Source organism: Rousettus aegyptiacus, unplaced genomic scaffold, assembly GCF_014176215.1.
Source record: "Rousettus aegyptiacus isolate mRouAeg1 unplaced genomic scaffold, mRouAeg1.p scaffold_m13_p_5, whole genome shotgun sequence".
In the NCBI taxonomy this organism is placed as follows: Eukaryota; Metazoa; Chordata; class Mammalia; order Chiroptera; family Pteropodidae; genus Rousettus; species Rousettus aegyptiacus.
The window spans coordinates 11,039,083-11,056,412 of NW_023416308.1; the positions used below are offsets into that span (position 1 = coordinate 11,039,083).

General features: G+C 46.1%; 1 protein-coding gene across 1 annotated transcript in view; it reads left to right on the forward strand.

Moving 5' to 3' along the window:
- TMEM233 (transmembrane protein 233) overlaps positions 1-8,870 on the forward strand; it is a 32,589-nt gene extending 23,719 nt beyond the window's left edge. The window contains exons 2-3 of the mRNA XM_016149552.2: positions 437-573; positions 8,545-8,870. Of these exons, the coding sequence (XP_016005038.1) occupies positions 437-573; positions 8,545-8,551 (144 nt within the window). The 3' untranslated portion in view covers positions 8,552-8,870. The remainder of the gene's footprint in view (positions 1-436; positions 574-8,544) is intronic.
- Positions 8,871-17,330: the final 8,460 nt, after the last annotated feature.

Genomic DNA, 17,330 nt, shown 5'->3' on the forward strand with positions numbered 1-17,330 from the left:
AGTAAAACTTTATAGATAAAAGCAGAAGGCCGGGTGTGGCCCATGGGCCATAGTTTGTAAACTCCTGTTCTAATGGATGAGACAAACATACTCGCTCATCCTTCTATTATACAAATAGTTATCAGGCATCTCCTCCATGACAAATATTGCTTTGGGCCCTGGAGTACTGTGCTGAACAAGAGAGATAATGGTCCCTGCCCACACAGCACTTACACTTTAATGGGAAGAGCCAAATCGATCCTTTTAATATGCTTTGGTAAATACCAAGACGGAAGTAATCAGGAAATGCAGGAGGGGAAGTTAACACAGCCCGGGAGTGCAGAGAAGGCTTCCTGGAGGAGGTGATTGCACGCTGCCTGCTCGAATCCACCTAAGCAGCACATGTGTTTCCTTGCGGGTTGTCTGTCATCACCCACTCTTCTCTTGTGTCCCCCAGTCTCTGAACAGCTACAACAATGGAGATGTCGAAGGATCGAAGCGGCTGGGGAGGAATGCCAAGTGGGTGGCCATCGCCTCCATCATCATTGGCCTTCTCATCATCGGTATTTCTTGTGCAGTTCACTTCTCAAGGAAGTAAGTAGGCTTTGTAAAAATCCCTCCAGTTGTAAAATGCCTTTTCTTGAATTCCTGCTGGAATCTGTCAGAATAGGTTAGGTTATGCTCCGGTACCAAACAAATCCCAAACAAAAACGTTTTCATTTTTTTCTTCGCTGTGGTTACATGCGCCATGTAGGTTTGCGAAGGCTCTCTCCTCCACACAGTCATTCAGGGTCCCATGCTACCAGAAGCGTCACCATAGTGTAGCTGTTCTATCTAGAACAGAGGTCAACAAGCTTTTCCTATAAAGGGCCAGATAATCAATATTTTAGGTCTCGAAGGCCATATGGTCTCTGTCACCATCTCAGTCGCAATTACTTAACTGCGCCATGTTAGCACAGAAGCAGCCACATACAATATGAAAATGATGGGCGTGGCTGTGTTGGATAAGACTTTATTCACAAAAACAGGCTGTTGTCCCTCAGACCCTAGTTGTCCAATGTCTGATGGAGAATATGAGGCTTCCTCGAGCTCCAGCAGGGGGACGGAGGACCAGAGAATGACACGTGGGTTTCCACTGCCTCAGCCCCGGAAAGGCAGATGTCACTAAGGCTCACAGTTTATCGGCTAAAACAAATCACACAGTTCCACCTAACTGTAAGAAAATGGGAAATGTATATATAGTATGAAAAATAAATAAATGAACTGGTATTGAAAAAAAAAAGAAAGAAAGAAAAGGGGAAATGTGGGAGAATAAATGGGGTATTTAGGATTATCACTTGCTCTGCCTTTTTGCCTGACCTGCCACACAATTCCCTATGTGATTGTGTGCTCAACTAGCACGATGTTCTTAGTTTAAGAGGAGAAGGGCCACCACAAATTTTTGGTGTCACCAAAGAGCTCTCGTCTCATAAGAAGATGGGCGCTGTTGATGTTTCTCTCTAGAGTAGGAAAATTTGTTCTGATTTCTCCAACCAGCTGAGGTGGGCCCCGTCGGCTGGAGCCTATGACATTTTCCATCAGAAGTTTGGTGGAGGGCAGGGTCACATGATGGACAACCAAGACTCAGAAATGGGAAGCCCAGATCCATCTTTGTCTCACCGTACAACCACAGGAAACCCTTCAGCTCCTTGGCCAGAGCAGCAGTTATTCATCCATTGTTCCCTTGAGCTGAGAAGGTCGGACTCTCCGGCTGGACTTCAGGGAGGGTTCACGGGTGGGTGAGGGAGGAAGACGGTACCCTTCAGTCTGCCAGACCGGCCAACCCAACCCCAGCAACCAAATGCGTAATGGATGTGTCACAGTCAACTTCCTATCAAACGAGCCAGACCCAAGAGCAATCAGGGGCAGTTTGATGGAGGAGGAAATGTCAAAACAGGATGTCACAAAGGAAAAAGCAGATGACTTTGGCCCAAGAGAGGATAAAAGGACACTAAAACATTGAAGGAACCTCAAGGTGTCTTGCCTAGAAGATGGAAAATTAATGACGTTGGTCTACGAAGGAGAAGACAGTTGGAGAATAGATATGAATGCACCTGACTTTATTCTTTAAGGAAGGCACAGCATGTTTGTGTGTGTGTGAGCAGATGGAGTGTGAGGTTTGTGGTGCGGGTTTGGCACCAGACTTCCTGGGTGTAAGACCCCTCGCTACCACTTACTAACTGTGAGACCTTCAGCCAACTGCTTACTATCCCTCGACCTCAGTTTCCTCCTATGTATAATGGGGATTGTAGTAATCTCCATTTAATAAAGCTATTGTGGAAGTAAATTAAATGACCCACAGATTGTATAGCTTAGCCTCCGCTCCTTAGAGGACACGCAGAAAAATGCAAACCACGTATTAACCCTATTATTACCATCGTTATCAACGTGACTGGGAGAGGACCTCAGAATTTAAGATGCTACTAAATAGAGTTCGAGCCTTTGAACTCAGGAGCCAAACTCAGAGGCTGGTGTTCCAAGGAACGGGGCCAAGTCTTGGCCGACCTCCTAGGGGATTCTGAAAATACATACTGCCCAGATCGGTGCTTGAGCTCAGAGGGGTATAATAATAGCAGCTGGCTCTGACCTGGAGCTTATCGTATGCCAGGTACTGTTCTGAGCTCTGACATGAATTAGTCCTCGTTGAATCCCCACAGCAACCCCATGAGGCAGGGAGTATTATCCCCATTTTGCAGAGGAGGAAACTGAGGCTCAGAGAAGTGAAGAAATCGAAGACTTGCCCGATGTCTCACGGCTAGTTAGTGGTAAAGGCAGGCTTCCGACCTGGGATATCTGACTCTGGAAACTGTGTCCTTAACCACGACACGTCCCTTCAAGCACACTCCAGAACAAAGGCCAGGAGATGGCGCTTGCCTTGTGCCTACCTCCAGAATTGATGTATTGGGCGGGGGGCGGAGGGGGAGGGGTAGAATGGTGAGTTGTTGACCTACAGAAAGACACGTGATGAGTCACAGCCAAGGGTAACAAAACCAAAAGGCTTCAGGAGCAGGGAACACACAGGAAGGAAGCAGCCTGGCTGCGGGACAGTAGGGAGTGGTGGAGACTGTGGCGAACCGGAGAGCACAATTTGAAGCGAGCAGCCGTCACGCCGCTCCAGGGAACTGTCACCACTTAGGATGCAGACACCACGGGGCTCATTTTTCAAGACATTAGAAAAGCTGGGTTTTCACTTCAAACCTCTTGACTTTTAGATATTCACAATCAATTCATGTTGCTTAAACATATGGTGAGAGCTGAAAACAAAACAAAGACATACGAAAACCACAACGGCCTCTTGGAGCCTCTAGCAACAGTCTCTGGCTCTCGAAGATCAGTGTGCCCATTAGACATCATCCAAGAAGTTTGACAAGGGACTCAGAAGTCTCCGTTCTTAATATAAATATTTCTGTCTGGAGACAAAGCACGGCTGTATATATGCTTGTGACTGAAGTTTTGTTAGTAGCTATAAAATATGAGAGTGGATCCCTTCTCCATCTCTTCTCTAAGAGGCAGTGTTTCACAGAGGTTACGGCCTGGGCTTCAGCACCAGCTTTACCAGGATTCAGATCTCAACTCTGCCATACAGACCACCCTGACAAGTTATTAAACGCTGTGCCTCGAATTCCCTATCCACAGAGTGGGGACAGAATTACTTCCCTATCTGTATGGTCAGGCTCTTTTTAGATAGTACTTTTCCCTCCATGTTATCAAAGAATACAAAAAAGTTTTCCAGAGTTAGAATCCATGGAGAAACTCTGTGTGTGTGTGTGAGTGTGTGTATGTGTGTGTGTGTGTGTGTGTGTGAGAGAGAGAGAGAGAGAGAGAGAGAGAGAGAGAGAGAGAGAGAGAGAACAGAAACTAGAGGAGGGAACCAATTCTGTCCTCTGTTAAGACCAATAACAAGGCCAACTTCTCAGTAATCCTTTGAAATAAAACTTCCCAGCTCTAGGACGACGTGGATGGCAAAGCAGAGGTTCCAGAGAGTTGCATAAGGGCTCCCTGGGGAGGTTTAGAAGAAGTTGACATCCAAGCCCCACTTCAATGGATTCCAACTCGCTACGTCGGCAGTGAGGCCCAAGGATCTGCATTTTCTGCCTCCCCATTCCCACCCTGGGGTTTGGATACAGCTGGTCAGCCGAACACTCTCTGTCAAACCCCGGCACACTTCCTCCGTTCCAAATGCAAAAGGAAGAGCATGCTAAGTGCAGCCAGCCATAATGGAGCGGTCAGTTTTCCTTATATCAGCAAACTCATCATCCGAGTGTGTTGTAGCTAACTCTGTGCCAGGGACGGGAGTCGGGTTTCCACCTAGGAGATGTACCCACAGCGGGAGGCTCCCTCATAATAAACCAAGAGGCCACAACGATTCCACAGAGGGGCTGGGGAAATTCGACTTTCGAGCTGACCAAGCTGGGATGAGACAAACAGCCTTGAATATGTGAGTTTTCTGAGTTTCATTTTAAAAACAAACAAACAAACAAAACTGTCTGAAGTAAGCTATTGCCTTTTTTTAAATTGTGAAGTCCTGCCTTTTAAAAACTTATCCTGTATCCTTATCAACAAAACTATAACCAATCTTGAAGTCCTTGGCCTTTTAAAAATTATTTTTTATCCTTCTCGAGAAAACAATAGCTCATCTCTTCTCCCTCAAATGATGGGAATCCCAGATAGTGTCTCTTCTTGGAGAGACTCAGGTTGTGATCGTCTTAACCCAAGCTCTATAAAAAGCTCTCACTCATCCTCGTTTTCCAGGATATCTGTGTAGGGCATGTAGTGTTTGTTTGTGGAGCAAAGACAGATAGTTCTGTGACAGCAAACCCCTAAGAGCTGCGAGTCACGGACCTAAAATATCCCACTGCTTTAGAGAGAAGGGCTCTGCTGACAGGAAGAGCCAGCCGCGCCCCCCACCGCACATTAAAAATGCCTGTTTGTCACTCTTAAGAAATAAGAGCCTTCGCGTTCCAAGGTTTCTAAATGGAATCAGAAACTTTCAGCCTCTCAAAGTCAGAAACTTCCCTGCAAACGGAGAAGCGGATCGGGGGTGAAGCGTTTAAATACCGCAGCAGGCTCTTTATCGACCCTTAACCGTTCAGTTCCCCAGCCTAAACCATCGGGTCTGCACACTTGTACTTTTCCGCTGGTGCCTTGAGAATTCGAGCATGGTGAGGTTATTGTAGTTGTTTCGCAAAGCCTCAGAGCCGCCTATGACAGATTTGGCTGGGCTGCTTGTAACAACGCAGATCCTGGGCCCCGATCAAGACCCCGAGTGGCCCTGAAATATGCATTACTGCAAGCACGCCACCCCCCAAAAAGTAGTTCTAAGTATTCTAAAGTTGTAGAACCTGTTCTAGGGCATTGCATTTACTACTGGGGCGCATTCTTACTTTTGTAAACATATGCCACAAAGCGGGACATTTGTATATTCCTAAGATAGCTGGTGGAAGCTTCGATGATTGCTGCTGCCCCCCTACTCCCTAGAAAGTTTACACGCCTCCCAAGTTTCCTCTTCCTCCTCGCCTCGTGGTCAGGTTCAAGGTCACGTTATCAGCTGCTCGGTGGAATCCAGTGGAACTTCCTTAGCAGCGAAACCAATTGACCATGACGAAGGTCGGGTTTGAGGGAGACGAGCGCTGGCTATCACAGAGATGACAAACGATATTGAGTGGGGCCTCCTCATCTTACTCGGGGGTGAGGTTATAATGTCAGGGCGCAAGGTGAGCTTTGAGTAAAATCAAAATTAACCTTGGACGCGTCCGTAGGAGCGTGCTCTATTGGAGACTCACACACCGTGCCGTTGCCTGCCCGTTAGAGCCAGCGTTCCCTCCGGGGCTGGAAGAGATGACATTCCTTGGGCTGAGTGCCAGCTGAGGTAGTTGGCCGTATGTTCACACACTGGAACCAGGCTCCGAGCTCACATCGAAGGAACAGGAGTCACATCCCCATCCACGCCCCCGCCGTGTATTAAAAATGCTTGTTTCTCATTCCTAGAAATAAGAGTTTTCGTGTTCCAAGGTTTCTGTGAAGGAAGAATTTGATCTCTAGAGAAGGTTAAGGGTCCCACAACTGTCTCCCATTGGCAGGCAGAGAATTAGCAGATACTGACCCCTTCTGCACTGATAAAGTTTCTGTCTTATAGACGGACTGGTGTGAGTCCTTTCTGGCCTCAAAGTAACCTATAGTTGCATTAGGATTGAAAGTAAGCACATATAGTCTACGGCCATGCTACCCTGAACAAGCCCGATCCCTTCTGATCTTGGAAGTCAAGCAGGGTCGAGCCTGGATGAAAGTACTTGGATGAAAGACTACCTAGGAAGACCAGGTGCTGTAGGCATAAAAAATAAAAATAAAAAAATAAGGGATTGTAAGTGGACAAGGTCCTTGCAATCTGCGAGGTCAACTAAGGGTTGGTTCGTCTTAAAAAAAAAAAAAAAAAAAGCAAGCAAAAACATAAAAGCAACTCCATCTTTTTCTCCTATAGTATTGGCTGGAGTAAGGCTTTCCCTAGATTATTTTGCGCAGATGTGTCTTCAGAGGATTTCTGTGATTCATTGATGAAAAATGAAGAACATGACCTATTTGCAGAAGGTCGGGGGGCCTTTCTTTGTTGGTTCAGATAAGGTGAGGTAACGACACGTCACACCTAAGTCATCATCAATGGTGGAAATATTTTTGCCTTGAAAAGGATGTGAACTGGTGGACGATGACAAAGAAATCAGAATAAACGTGAACGAGATCTTCGACCTCAGCAGTAACCAGGGAAACAAACGAAAGCAACAATGAAATTCTATATATTTTTTTGTCTGCCAAATAGAAACAAAAAGGCTAATTGCAAGAGTGCGAGAACTGGACACAACGCTGTTGGGGGAAGAGTAAATTGGGACAGGCTCTGGGAGGTCAATTTGGATCTACCCGTTAAACTTTAAAATCCATGTGCCCTCCCACCCAGTAATCCTGCTTCTCAGTATCCATCCTGGATACAAGTGCACAAAAAGGCGTGTAAAATAGTTCCTTTCCCTTAGCTGCACGTGAGAATCGCCTAGAGAGCTTTAAAAAAATATCAGTGCCCAGGGCCCACCCTGGACCAGTTAAATCAGAACCTCTGGTGATGGGACCAGGCGCTGGTAGATTTTAGGGCCACAGCTGAGAACCAAGGATGTGCAGTGATGTTCACTGCAGCTATGTTTGAAACAGGGGAAACTTTGAAACAACCTAAAGGTCCATCAGTATGAAAACAGCTACGTAACGCAGTGGCTTATTTGCAGGGTGGAATCTAATACGCTGCCGTCCAAACAGGGAAATCGCCCTTACGATGGCTTCCCATGGCTCCCACACGAGCTGGTTGCTACTTCTCCCTCCTCATCGCCCAGGACTCTCCCCTCACTCCTCCCAGGGACGCGCGCTCCTTTGAGTAACACGCTCCTGCCGCAGGGCCTTTGCACTTGCTGGACCCGCCGCCTAGCATTTTCTTCCTCCTGGAATCCACGCGTCTCATTTCCCTCTCTCCTTCAGATGCTCGCTCGTGGGTTACCTCAGCAGAGAGGCTCCTGCTGGCCGGCTTTGCTAAAATAACACCCACTGCCCACCCTACTCCCTTCTGCCCCCTAGTACTTACCACTCCCTGAGAAATTATATATTTATTTATATTAAAAATGTCTCTATAAATTTATTTAGTATTTAATTTACATGTGATATTTATTATAAATTTTGTAGATCGTATTCATTCTAAATTATATATATTCAGTAGAAACTTACACATTTATATACTAGATATTTTAACATAGTTATAGATAGTATGTTAATATATATTTTTATGGTCTGCTTCCTCCTATGGGAATGAAAACTCTGGGAAGATTTTCATTTCTGCCACTGCCCATAATAACAGACCATAACACTTTGAGGCGCTTACTTTGAAGCTAGACTACTGAGGTTTAAATTCAGGTTCTGCTTCTAAGTAGTTGTGTGCCCCTGGGCGCGTCTTTAAGCCAATCTGCGCCTCAGTTCTCCATCTGTGAAATGGGGATAAAGCTGTACCTCTCTCCCAGGGCTGTGAAGATTCAACTGCATAAAGCACGGTGCCCGGCACATGGTTCTGTGTTATTATCACAGCACTTCGAGCACCGCCTGGCATGTAAATATTTATTGAATGAACGAACAAATAAGTTATACACACACACACAAACACAAACAGCATGATCCCATATACGTAAACACATCCATAAGATGAATTTCTAAGTGCCTATTTATGGATTTAAATGCAGAGAAAAAAATGCCTGGAAGAGGTACGCCAAATGCTACTAACCCGTTAAGAAGGTATCATTTGGTTTCTCCACATGTACCACGTTTAAAAGAAAATATGTTTCCAAACACAATCTGTTTCTCCAAAGTGCTCAGATTCCAAAGGATGCGGATCCGCTGGTCCGCGTCAGCCCCTGTTAAATCAGAGTCACTGCCATGGAGGAAGGAAGCTGGGTGAGGCCAGCCCTGCCTCTTTCTCTCTTTCTCACTCTGTCTGTTTGCACCACGCAGAGGCTGAGCAGCCGGAAGTCAGACCCCCAGCATGGAGGATGGACCTCGTCCACACTCACCCCAAAGGAGTTTCTGAGAAATGGATCCTCGACTTCCAACTGGGAGATCTCTTCCTCCAGGACTCTCCAGAGGCAGGTCCCTGGCAAACGAACTTTTAAAAAAAAAAAAGTCCAACACAATCAGATCAACCAGAGTCGCTGGTTTTTAAAAAAGAAAAAAGAAAAAAGAAAACGAAAAAAATCAAGTCTCACTGTTTCAGTTTAGCAAAAGCCTTTGCGTCCATTCCTCTGTCCAGAGGCAAGCCTCAGGAAACCTTATTACTTTTAATGGGGGGTTCTGGTGCGGGGGGCGGGAGGGGGGTGGAGGGGGTGATTCCAGATTAGTGGGAAGAAGGAGGTTCTAGGAAGAGTGTTGGACGCTGGCGTTTGCGATGTCAAGTACACACATTTGCAGCATGTCGAACAGAGCTGAATTTGTGCATTTCGTCTTTTTATTTTTACATGTAGCTCCTCTTCGGTCTTCGGTAGCTCGTCCCTCATCAAAGACAAACACAGAGGCTTTTGTCATAGTCTCACGTTCTCTAATGGCTCCCCTCCCATGCTTTCTGTCCACCTCTGGTCAACTCGACCTTGATCTCGACCTCACTTTTCATTCAGGCAGATCTGAAAATGTACTTGGAGGTCAATTCGAAACACACGAGTACTTTCACCATCCCGGTGTTGAGGATGCTCTGGCTGTGTTTATGGGATGTGCTTTTTTCAAACTTTTTTTTTCTTCTTCTTTTTTAGCAAGTCTCAGGCAAGACCTTTGGTTTTCCTGGATGCCACTTGGAAATCCCACCCATGGTATTTCTCTTCTGTCCAGTGTAAGCCTGTAGGTGTGACTGGCCTGGTTTAATGATACCATTATTCTGCCTGCCACAACACGTTAATTTAACCCCGTGTACCGTGGAACGCCAGGGGCACCCACGGGTGGCACCCGAGATAATTTCTAAGTTGTTTACAGACACGCATTAAGTGACGGTGAATCGCAAGGAATGTTTCCCCTTTTCTGTTTCAATCCTGATGACAGCGAGGAGAAAGTCTCTGTTTAGTGCTCACGGCTTCTTAATACATTTCTGGTGTTTGGCTCTTTTTCCTTCTTGATAAAGAAAGAGCAGACCTCCGGTTCAAAGTCTTCTGTCTGGACAGAATTTAAAAACATGGTTTTGGTTCTTGTTGTATTTCTCTTATTAATTACCTTCCATTTATGGTTTCCGCTTAGGGATTTGATATATCATTTCTGTTCAGATAAATTTACTTGAGAACAGTGGACTCAAAGAAAATATCAAATGATTAACACGACAGGTGATATGTATGTATGGCAAAAATAACTTCGAGAACTGATACTAGAAACAGTGATAATGAACTTGCCTAAGCAGGAGAAAAGGCAGCTTTTTACAAACGAATGAACATGAGGCTGAGAGTAAAAACACCTGAGTTCCAATGCCTTTTTTTTTTTTTTTTGCCACTAACCGGCTACGCAAAAATGTTTCTGGAAAGTTTCTTAGCCTCTCTGTGCCTCGAATTTCTTCATCTGGAAAATGGAGATAAGAACTGCCTACTTACCTCAGTGTTGCTATGAGAATTAACCGCCATAATAGATGTGAATGCCCCTGGAGGGAAATTCTAAGTGCTACACAAATAAAAAGCCTTGTTCTCAGATTATGAGGAATCTCAGGCATTGCTAAAATCCTAGGCCCTAGCAAAAAAAAAAATTAAACACTGATGGACATCAGATTCCACCTGTCATTGCACCCACTTGTCCGTCGTGAGCCAGCCTTTGTCCCAGGAGGACACTGAATCAGGGCTATGAATTCTCAGCACACAGAGATCCAAACATCATTCCGGTTTATCAGATCCTGACTGCTGTTTCTGACATCTTGGTGGTTGTTTGTTTGCGTCTGGCTCCCTGATCTTTTATCCAAATCAAAAAATGCCAAGTGTTGCTGAGAGGCAGAATAAAAGTGGTTTTAAGTAAGCCTGTTTACCATGGTGTGAAAACTGTGTTTTCTTGAGGTTCCCAGAGTCCTCGAGACTCTCACAACCAAACTGGGCTCAGGGATACCAGCCTCAGCCGACAGGGAAGAACATAGAGAGGTTCAGGGTGGGGCTAGAGAGGCATCACCTTGGAACGAACTTATGGCCTGAAATGCTCTTCTAGGAGGTGCTGAATATGTGATCCCACTAAAGGCACTAAGTGAGCTATCTGGGATCAATCGGGGGTCTGATTTTTGCTGGGCCCCCAGGGCCTGGCAGAGAGCTTTCATCTTGACAAAGTGAGAAGCTGGACTTCTCTGGGGCCTCCTGCAAGGCTGAGATCGCCCCTGCTCCACTCCGAAAAGCAGTCAGAAACGTTGACTGACCAAGAGCATCAGCCAGAGGACTCCTTCAGTAGCCAGTGACCGAGGAAAAAAAAATAAAAGATAAAATGGCTGGAACAAACAGTAGAATTTATGGGCTCATATAACTGAAAATTCCACAGACAGCTTCAGGCATGGCTGGATTTTGGCGCTCAGCATTACGAAGACGTTCTCCCAATTTCTCAGCTTCGACTTCCTGAGTTCATTTTTGGTTTCATAGTGGCACGATGGTTTCCAGCAGCTTCGGGTTTCATCTTACCAGCTTAGTGAGGCCTAGAAATAAAGTATCTCTTTCCCTAACAGCTACAGGGGGCGCGCGGGGGTGGGGGGGACGGGGGTGGGGGGGTGGGGGGTGGGTGGGGAAGGTTGTTAAATTCAAAATAATGCCCAACTGGAACTGGAACTAACCCATCGACCGGACAGCAGCCATTAACGAGCAGGTGTGGCTGCCCTTCCGACACAAATCCATGCTGTGGCCGGGGGTGTGTGTGTGGCGTGCTCTTCAGCCGGGCCTGGGTCACCATGCAGCCAGCGGAACTCAGGGTGAGGCCGGCTCCACCCAAACTTTATGGATCGAGGGTGTGGGAAGGCTGGTTTCCCAAAGGAAAGCCAGAGTGCTTTTACCAGAAGGAGGAGAGACCGATGCTGAGCAGGAAAAAAGAAAAACCACCGTCCACATTCGGCGCGCTGCTTCCTCCCACGCCCGCCACAGGCGGGATCCAAGTCATCGAACAGCCCTTGGAACAATCTCCGCGTGCTGTGGTCCATTTCCTCATTCGACCGTGATTTATTTACAGAGCACCTGTTCAGCCACGGAAACTGGACTAGGTAGGCTTTGGAGATTCCGAAATGATAGAGAGAGACCCCCTAGGAAGGGTTCGCAGCCTAGCAAGGGGGCAGGCACAGACACGATGAGAAGGAGCCACGAGAGAACTAAGCAGCGTCACGCGGCCTCGTTGCGGGAGGGAGCACTGGCCCTACCCGAGGCGGGAAGCCCCGGGGACCGGATTTCCCTGGCCCGCAGCTCTGTGCATTGCTAAGACTGATAGGACTCTTGATGTCCGCCTGCCTGTCTTTGCCCACAAGTTATGGGCAGAAGCAGATGGCAGACATAAAATCGCTGGCCTCAGCTCCTGTATCAGCAAATTATCTTTGGCCTAGGCCAGGACAGCTGCGTTCAGCAAAACAGTGTTACGCATGTATCTTGATACGTAACTTTATACCTGGGCTTCTAAGTATGAGAAACAGTTTGGGCCACTGACTACAAAAAAAAAAAAAAAAAATTATTCTAGGACAGTGTCCATATTCATTGGTTACTATCGATCCTTAAAAAAAAATATTCATGGGCGTCAAATATTTGGCCCTGGGGAGGTACCCTATAAAAACAGGTCTTGAAACCAAGACACTGAATTCTAGTTTTGACAGATACAAAGAGAGGCATGGGGACTACCTGAGCATCACCCACCATCCCCAGAGAAGCTGCAGAAAGAAGGAATCCCCTTTCTAATAGAGACTGAGTTGCTTACTATTTCTTCCAATAGGGATTTATTTATCGAGGGTCAGGAGCGGGAAGTACAGAGCTGCTCTTGTGTGTTTTTTTTTTGTATCAGGCATTGGGGTTTCATCTGTGTACCTGTCCCAAAGCCCAGATGAGCGGCCAGGTCGAACCTGCAATGGCCCAGTCACAGCGTGCGTCCCTTTCTGGTCCGAGTGCACACTTGCCCAGTTCACACTCATACACTGGTTCACTGAGGCGCTCTGCCGTTTAGTCTTCCAAAGCTGTCTGTCTGCTCCTGGCACGGTCACCAAGTGTTGATTCTACCAGGTGACACGGAATCCTGTGTACCAGGGACTCATTGTGCTTCCAAGTGAGGAGTATATGGACAGGAACTTGTGAAAGGCCAAATCCTGTCACTGCAGAGGCAACAAATGGCCTGAGGACCGGCATGAAAGAGGCCCTAACACAGATCCCAGCACTCTGTAGCTGAGGTAAATAAATATTTCCTGATACCAGAGCCAGCACCAAAGCTCGTCCAAACAATGACAGCGGCTTTCGCACAGGTCTCCCTGGGTTATTAGTTTCTGATCGATGCTATAACAAATGCTACAAACTCAATGAGCTGAAAACAACCCACGCTTCTTATCTTAGTTTTGGAGGTCAGGAGTCTGCAGCCGGTCCTACTGGGCGAAAATCAAGATGTTGGCACGGTTGCTTCCTTCCTGGAGGCTCTCAGGGAGGATGTGCTTCCTTGCCTTTTCCAGCTTCTAGAGGCCGCCCATACCCCTGGGCTCCTGGCTCCTCCCATCTTCAAAGTCACCAATGGCCACTGGACTCTTTTCTTGCATCGTTAACTCTCTGGTTTTGACACATTTCTCTCCCTCTTCTCCATTTAAGGACTCTTGTGATTACATTGTGGCCACCCAGGATTCTCTCTTGATTATAAAGGCAGTTGCTTAATAACCTTAATCCCACCTGCTACCTTAATTCCCCCCCCTGGCCTTGTAACCTAACATCTTCGCAGGGTCTAGGAATTAATATGGGATATCTTTGGGAGATCATGATTCTGTCTACCACACGCTACCTTCACATTCATCCCCCTATGGCACACAGAGCAGCCCAGGTGATCTCGACACCTGGTGAACTGAATGAACTATGTCATTCCTCTGCTGAAACCCAGCACACACCCGATGGCCTCCCGCGCAATGAAAACCCCAATGTTTAGCGATGCCCCACAAAGCCCTACATGATCAGACGCCCACCCCTCCCCCCGCCCCCGCTGCCTCTCAGATCTCACTTCCTACCACGCCCCCTCCCTCACTCTGCTGCAGCCCAAAGGTGTCGATGGAGATCACGCCTGCCTCAGGGCCTTTGCATGTGCTATTTCCGCTGCCCAGAACACCGTGTCCTGGATTTTCCCCACGGCTGGCTCCTCCCCTTCCTCTCGGCTCTCAGCTTCTCAGAGAGGACTGACTTCACCACTCCCCACCCCCATCTCAGGCGGCCACCCCGCCCCCAGTCCCTCGACATCACATCACTCTGCCTTACTTCCTCTGCACCGGGCAAAGGATGGAACAAGTGTCGGATGCTCTATAAATACGTCTCGAAGGAGTATAAGGCTCTTCCCCCCTGTGCCCTCCCCCTAGCCAATGTCCACGCTTTTGCCGCAGAGTTAATGCCTCATCGTCAGGGAAGCCACCGCTGACATGCCAACCTTTCAGGAACATTACGGTGTCCCTTCGGTGCGCTCGCACGGCCCTGTAGTTTTACTCCAAGGTCTTACCACAGTGGTCATTAGACAGAAGTCATCAGTGCGTGGCTCATTTAACGTCCGTCTGCCCCAGCAGACGATCAGCGCCTCTGAGAGCGGAAGCCAGATTCACCTTGTTTCACCTCTGCGTTCCTGGTACCCGGCAGATAGAAGGTTTTCAGGAATTACTCGCTGGGTGTAAGAATGAATAACTATATACTGAATAAGGGTGGAACAGCAGGAGAAATGGAAAGAGAGAACGAAACCAAAAGTTGCTCCATCACCTTGGCCTCGTGTTTACATTGATAGCTGGCAGGTTTAAACCTGTTTTTTAAAGGAATTGGTTTGAAGTCCTGTCCAGAAACAGTCTCACTTATTTTTTTTTTTATTGCTTATCATGATGATTTTTTAAACAGGAATTCATAAAAATCCACATAGACCCAAAAGTTCAAGAAGATATGGACCCAAATGAGACCTGGCTTGCGAGCGGCCTGTCTCTAAGGCCTCCTCTGAGGCTGGGCTGCTCCCTAGTGGAAGCATTGGAGAAAGGCACTTGAGGGTGTCTGAGGAATGGCCCATTTCTATGCCCTTCATAACACTCTGTTTGCGTAACAGGATCCAGAAATGACCTGGAGCAAAATCACAGAACTTTGATGGAGAAAAAAAGTAACAGTTTCCAGAACAACCATCTTACAATAAAACGGAAAGAGAGCTAATGCTTTTAAAGATCATATTGTGCCCGGCACTGTTGTAAGCACTTTGCACTGTTTAATCTTCACAAGGACCAACTAAGGATGCTATGTTTATTGTTCGCTTTTGATAAACAAGGAAACTGAGGCAGAGTAACTTACCCAAGGGCCCATAACCAAAAAGTGGCAGAAGTAGGATTTGAACCGAGGGAGACTGGCCCCAGGGCCTCCGTTTCCAACCATGACACTGCTTGCCAGTAGTCACTAGTGTGAAGCACTCAGGTATAGTCTGTTGCTTTTGAACCAGATTTTTGGCTGATTTCCAAGGTAATTTTTTAAGCTAGATCTCTCTAGCACTTAATTCTGGCCTCAAAAATCCTCAAAAGCGAAGTATATCCAATTATTAACATCTCTGTTCTTTAGAAACACACCAGAGGTAGATAAGATAGTAAAATTCTCAGTGGCCGTGGAAGACAAATCTTGGCTCGGTAGGGCTTATACTTCAGCCTCTATATTCTGCAGTTCTAAACTTCGGTCTTTTGCCACCCAAAAGTTGCTTAACCATTTTTTTTTAAAGTAAGTAACCATAAAACTGAAAACATCATGGCAAACATTATGGCTTGCTAACTGCCAAGTATTCTGCTAAGCCGTTAAAATGTACTTTCACTCAACTGTCATCAAGAACCCTAAATATAAACGTCCCTATTAATTTGTTTTTGCCTCTGAGGAAGCTGAGGCACAAAAGAGTTCAATTTCTCACTCGTTCAAGGTCACACAATTGGACAGTGTTAGGATTTGAGCCCAGTTTGATTAGAAAAATCCATGTTCCTAATCGTTATACTTGACTAACTCCCATAAATCATAAACCAACTCTCACAGTTTAGTTCATAACTAAGAAAAAATAATAAGACTACTTTTTACACATAATAGAATAAAATGATTTAATTGCCTGTTATTCGTTTTCCCTAATTAGTCACAAGCTTGACATAAAATTGTGTGGGCTGAACTTTTGGGGCAGATTTGCATTAATTGCAACACAGTTTCTGTTTGGAATCTTATGAGACACTTAGGAAGCTCTGACGTCCTGTCTCTATGTCTAAAATTTGTTTTCAATAATTGATATCCACAGAAGAAAAAAACCACTGCATTCCTATTATTTAAGAATATGAGCTAATCTGAGCGTATGATTTAGCACTCTCTTGGTTGCAAATGACAGAAAACCCAACTGGCATAAACAGTAAGAGAGGATGCTAGTTCTCATAATGAGAAAGTTTAGACAGAGAACGAACTTCAAGACTGATTTTCTCCAGCAGATCACAAAGTCGGCAGACTATGGCTCTGTCTTTCTTTGATTCTCTCAGTTCTGTTCTTCCTTATGTATAATTCTTTGTCCTCAAACTGGCTTCTCTCATGGGAGGTGGGGGCCCAAATGAAAACTTCCCTCATCAACGTCCTGAGAGAATGAAGGTCTCTCTACCCTCAACCATGAGACAAAAGCCCCATTCTTCATTCTCACCATAACGCTTACTTCATAGGACCAGGCCTGCATCCAGGCTGGCGTAGGCCTGGGTTACCTGCCCATTCTTGACGCAACTTCCGTAGCAATTAGGAACAAGAGGGTGAACTAGCATCCCAAACATAGTTACTGCAATATTTTTAGAGAGAAATTTGACGATTTCTAGCAAAATTTTAAAGGTATACATACTCTTAGATCTAGTGATTCTGTTGTTAAGAATTATTCTATTTTGCTCACAAAACTACACTAGGATGTGACTTGGTCAAGTTGTATGGCTATCCGATGGCAGTGTTACTTGTGAAAGTCCAAAATGAAGAACAAAAATGTCCATCGAAAAAGACTGGTTAGACTCTGGCTTCCAGTAATGGTGGAGTAATTATATTGGACTACATCTCCTGCCTCTAACAGCTACAAACTCGGGATAAAACATTTTTAAATATGGAAGACCTTGAGAACAACCAATAGCAAAAGGGGAAGTTCTTTCGAATGCACCTTGAAAAAAAGGAAATTACCCACATTTCCCGGCTTTGCCTTAGAAGGGTCTCCAAGACTGCACAGATACAGAGACTATAAGCTCAAGCAGAAAGCAACAGTCTTACTGGGTTGAAGAATCACAGGTTGGGGTTTGGGCTCCCAGGGTAGCTGGAAGTTGAGGGGAAAAAATCCCAGAAAAGACAGAGTCACAGAGAAAGGGCCTAAAAATCTGAATATAAACTCCCCTCAAACCTTTGGCTGACTTCTAAACTGTACATGTACGGCTTATCAGGGGGAAAAAAAAGCAGCTTACAGGAACGAGCAGAGATTTCAGAAGCTGTTCAGTGCTGGGGAAGCAGAGTTTGGAGTTCAAGTTCCACCACATGAGAGGAGCTTGGTGACCGCTGAGTCTTTCTGTCGAAACCCCAGAGGACTCACGTGTTCGTAATAAAGACCAC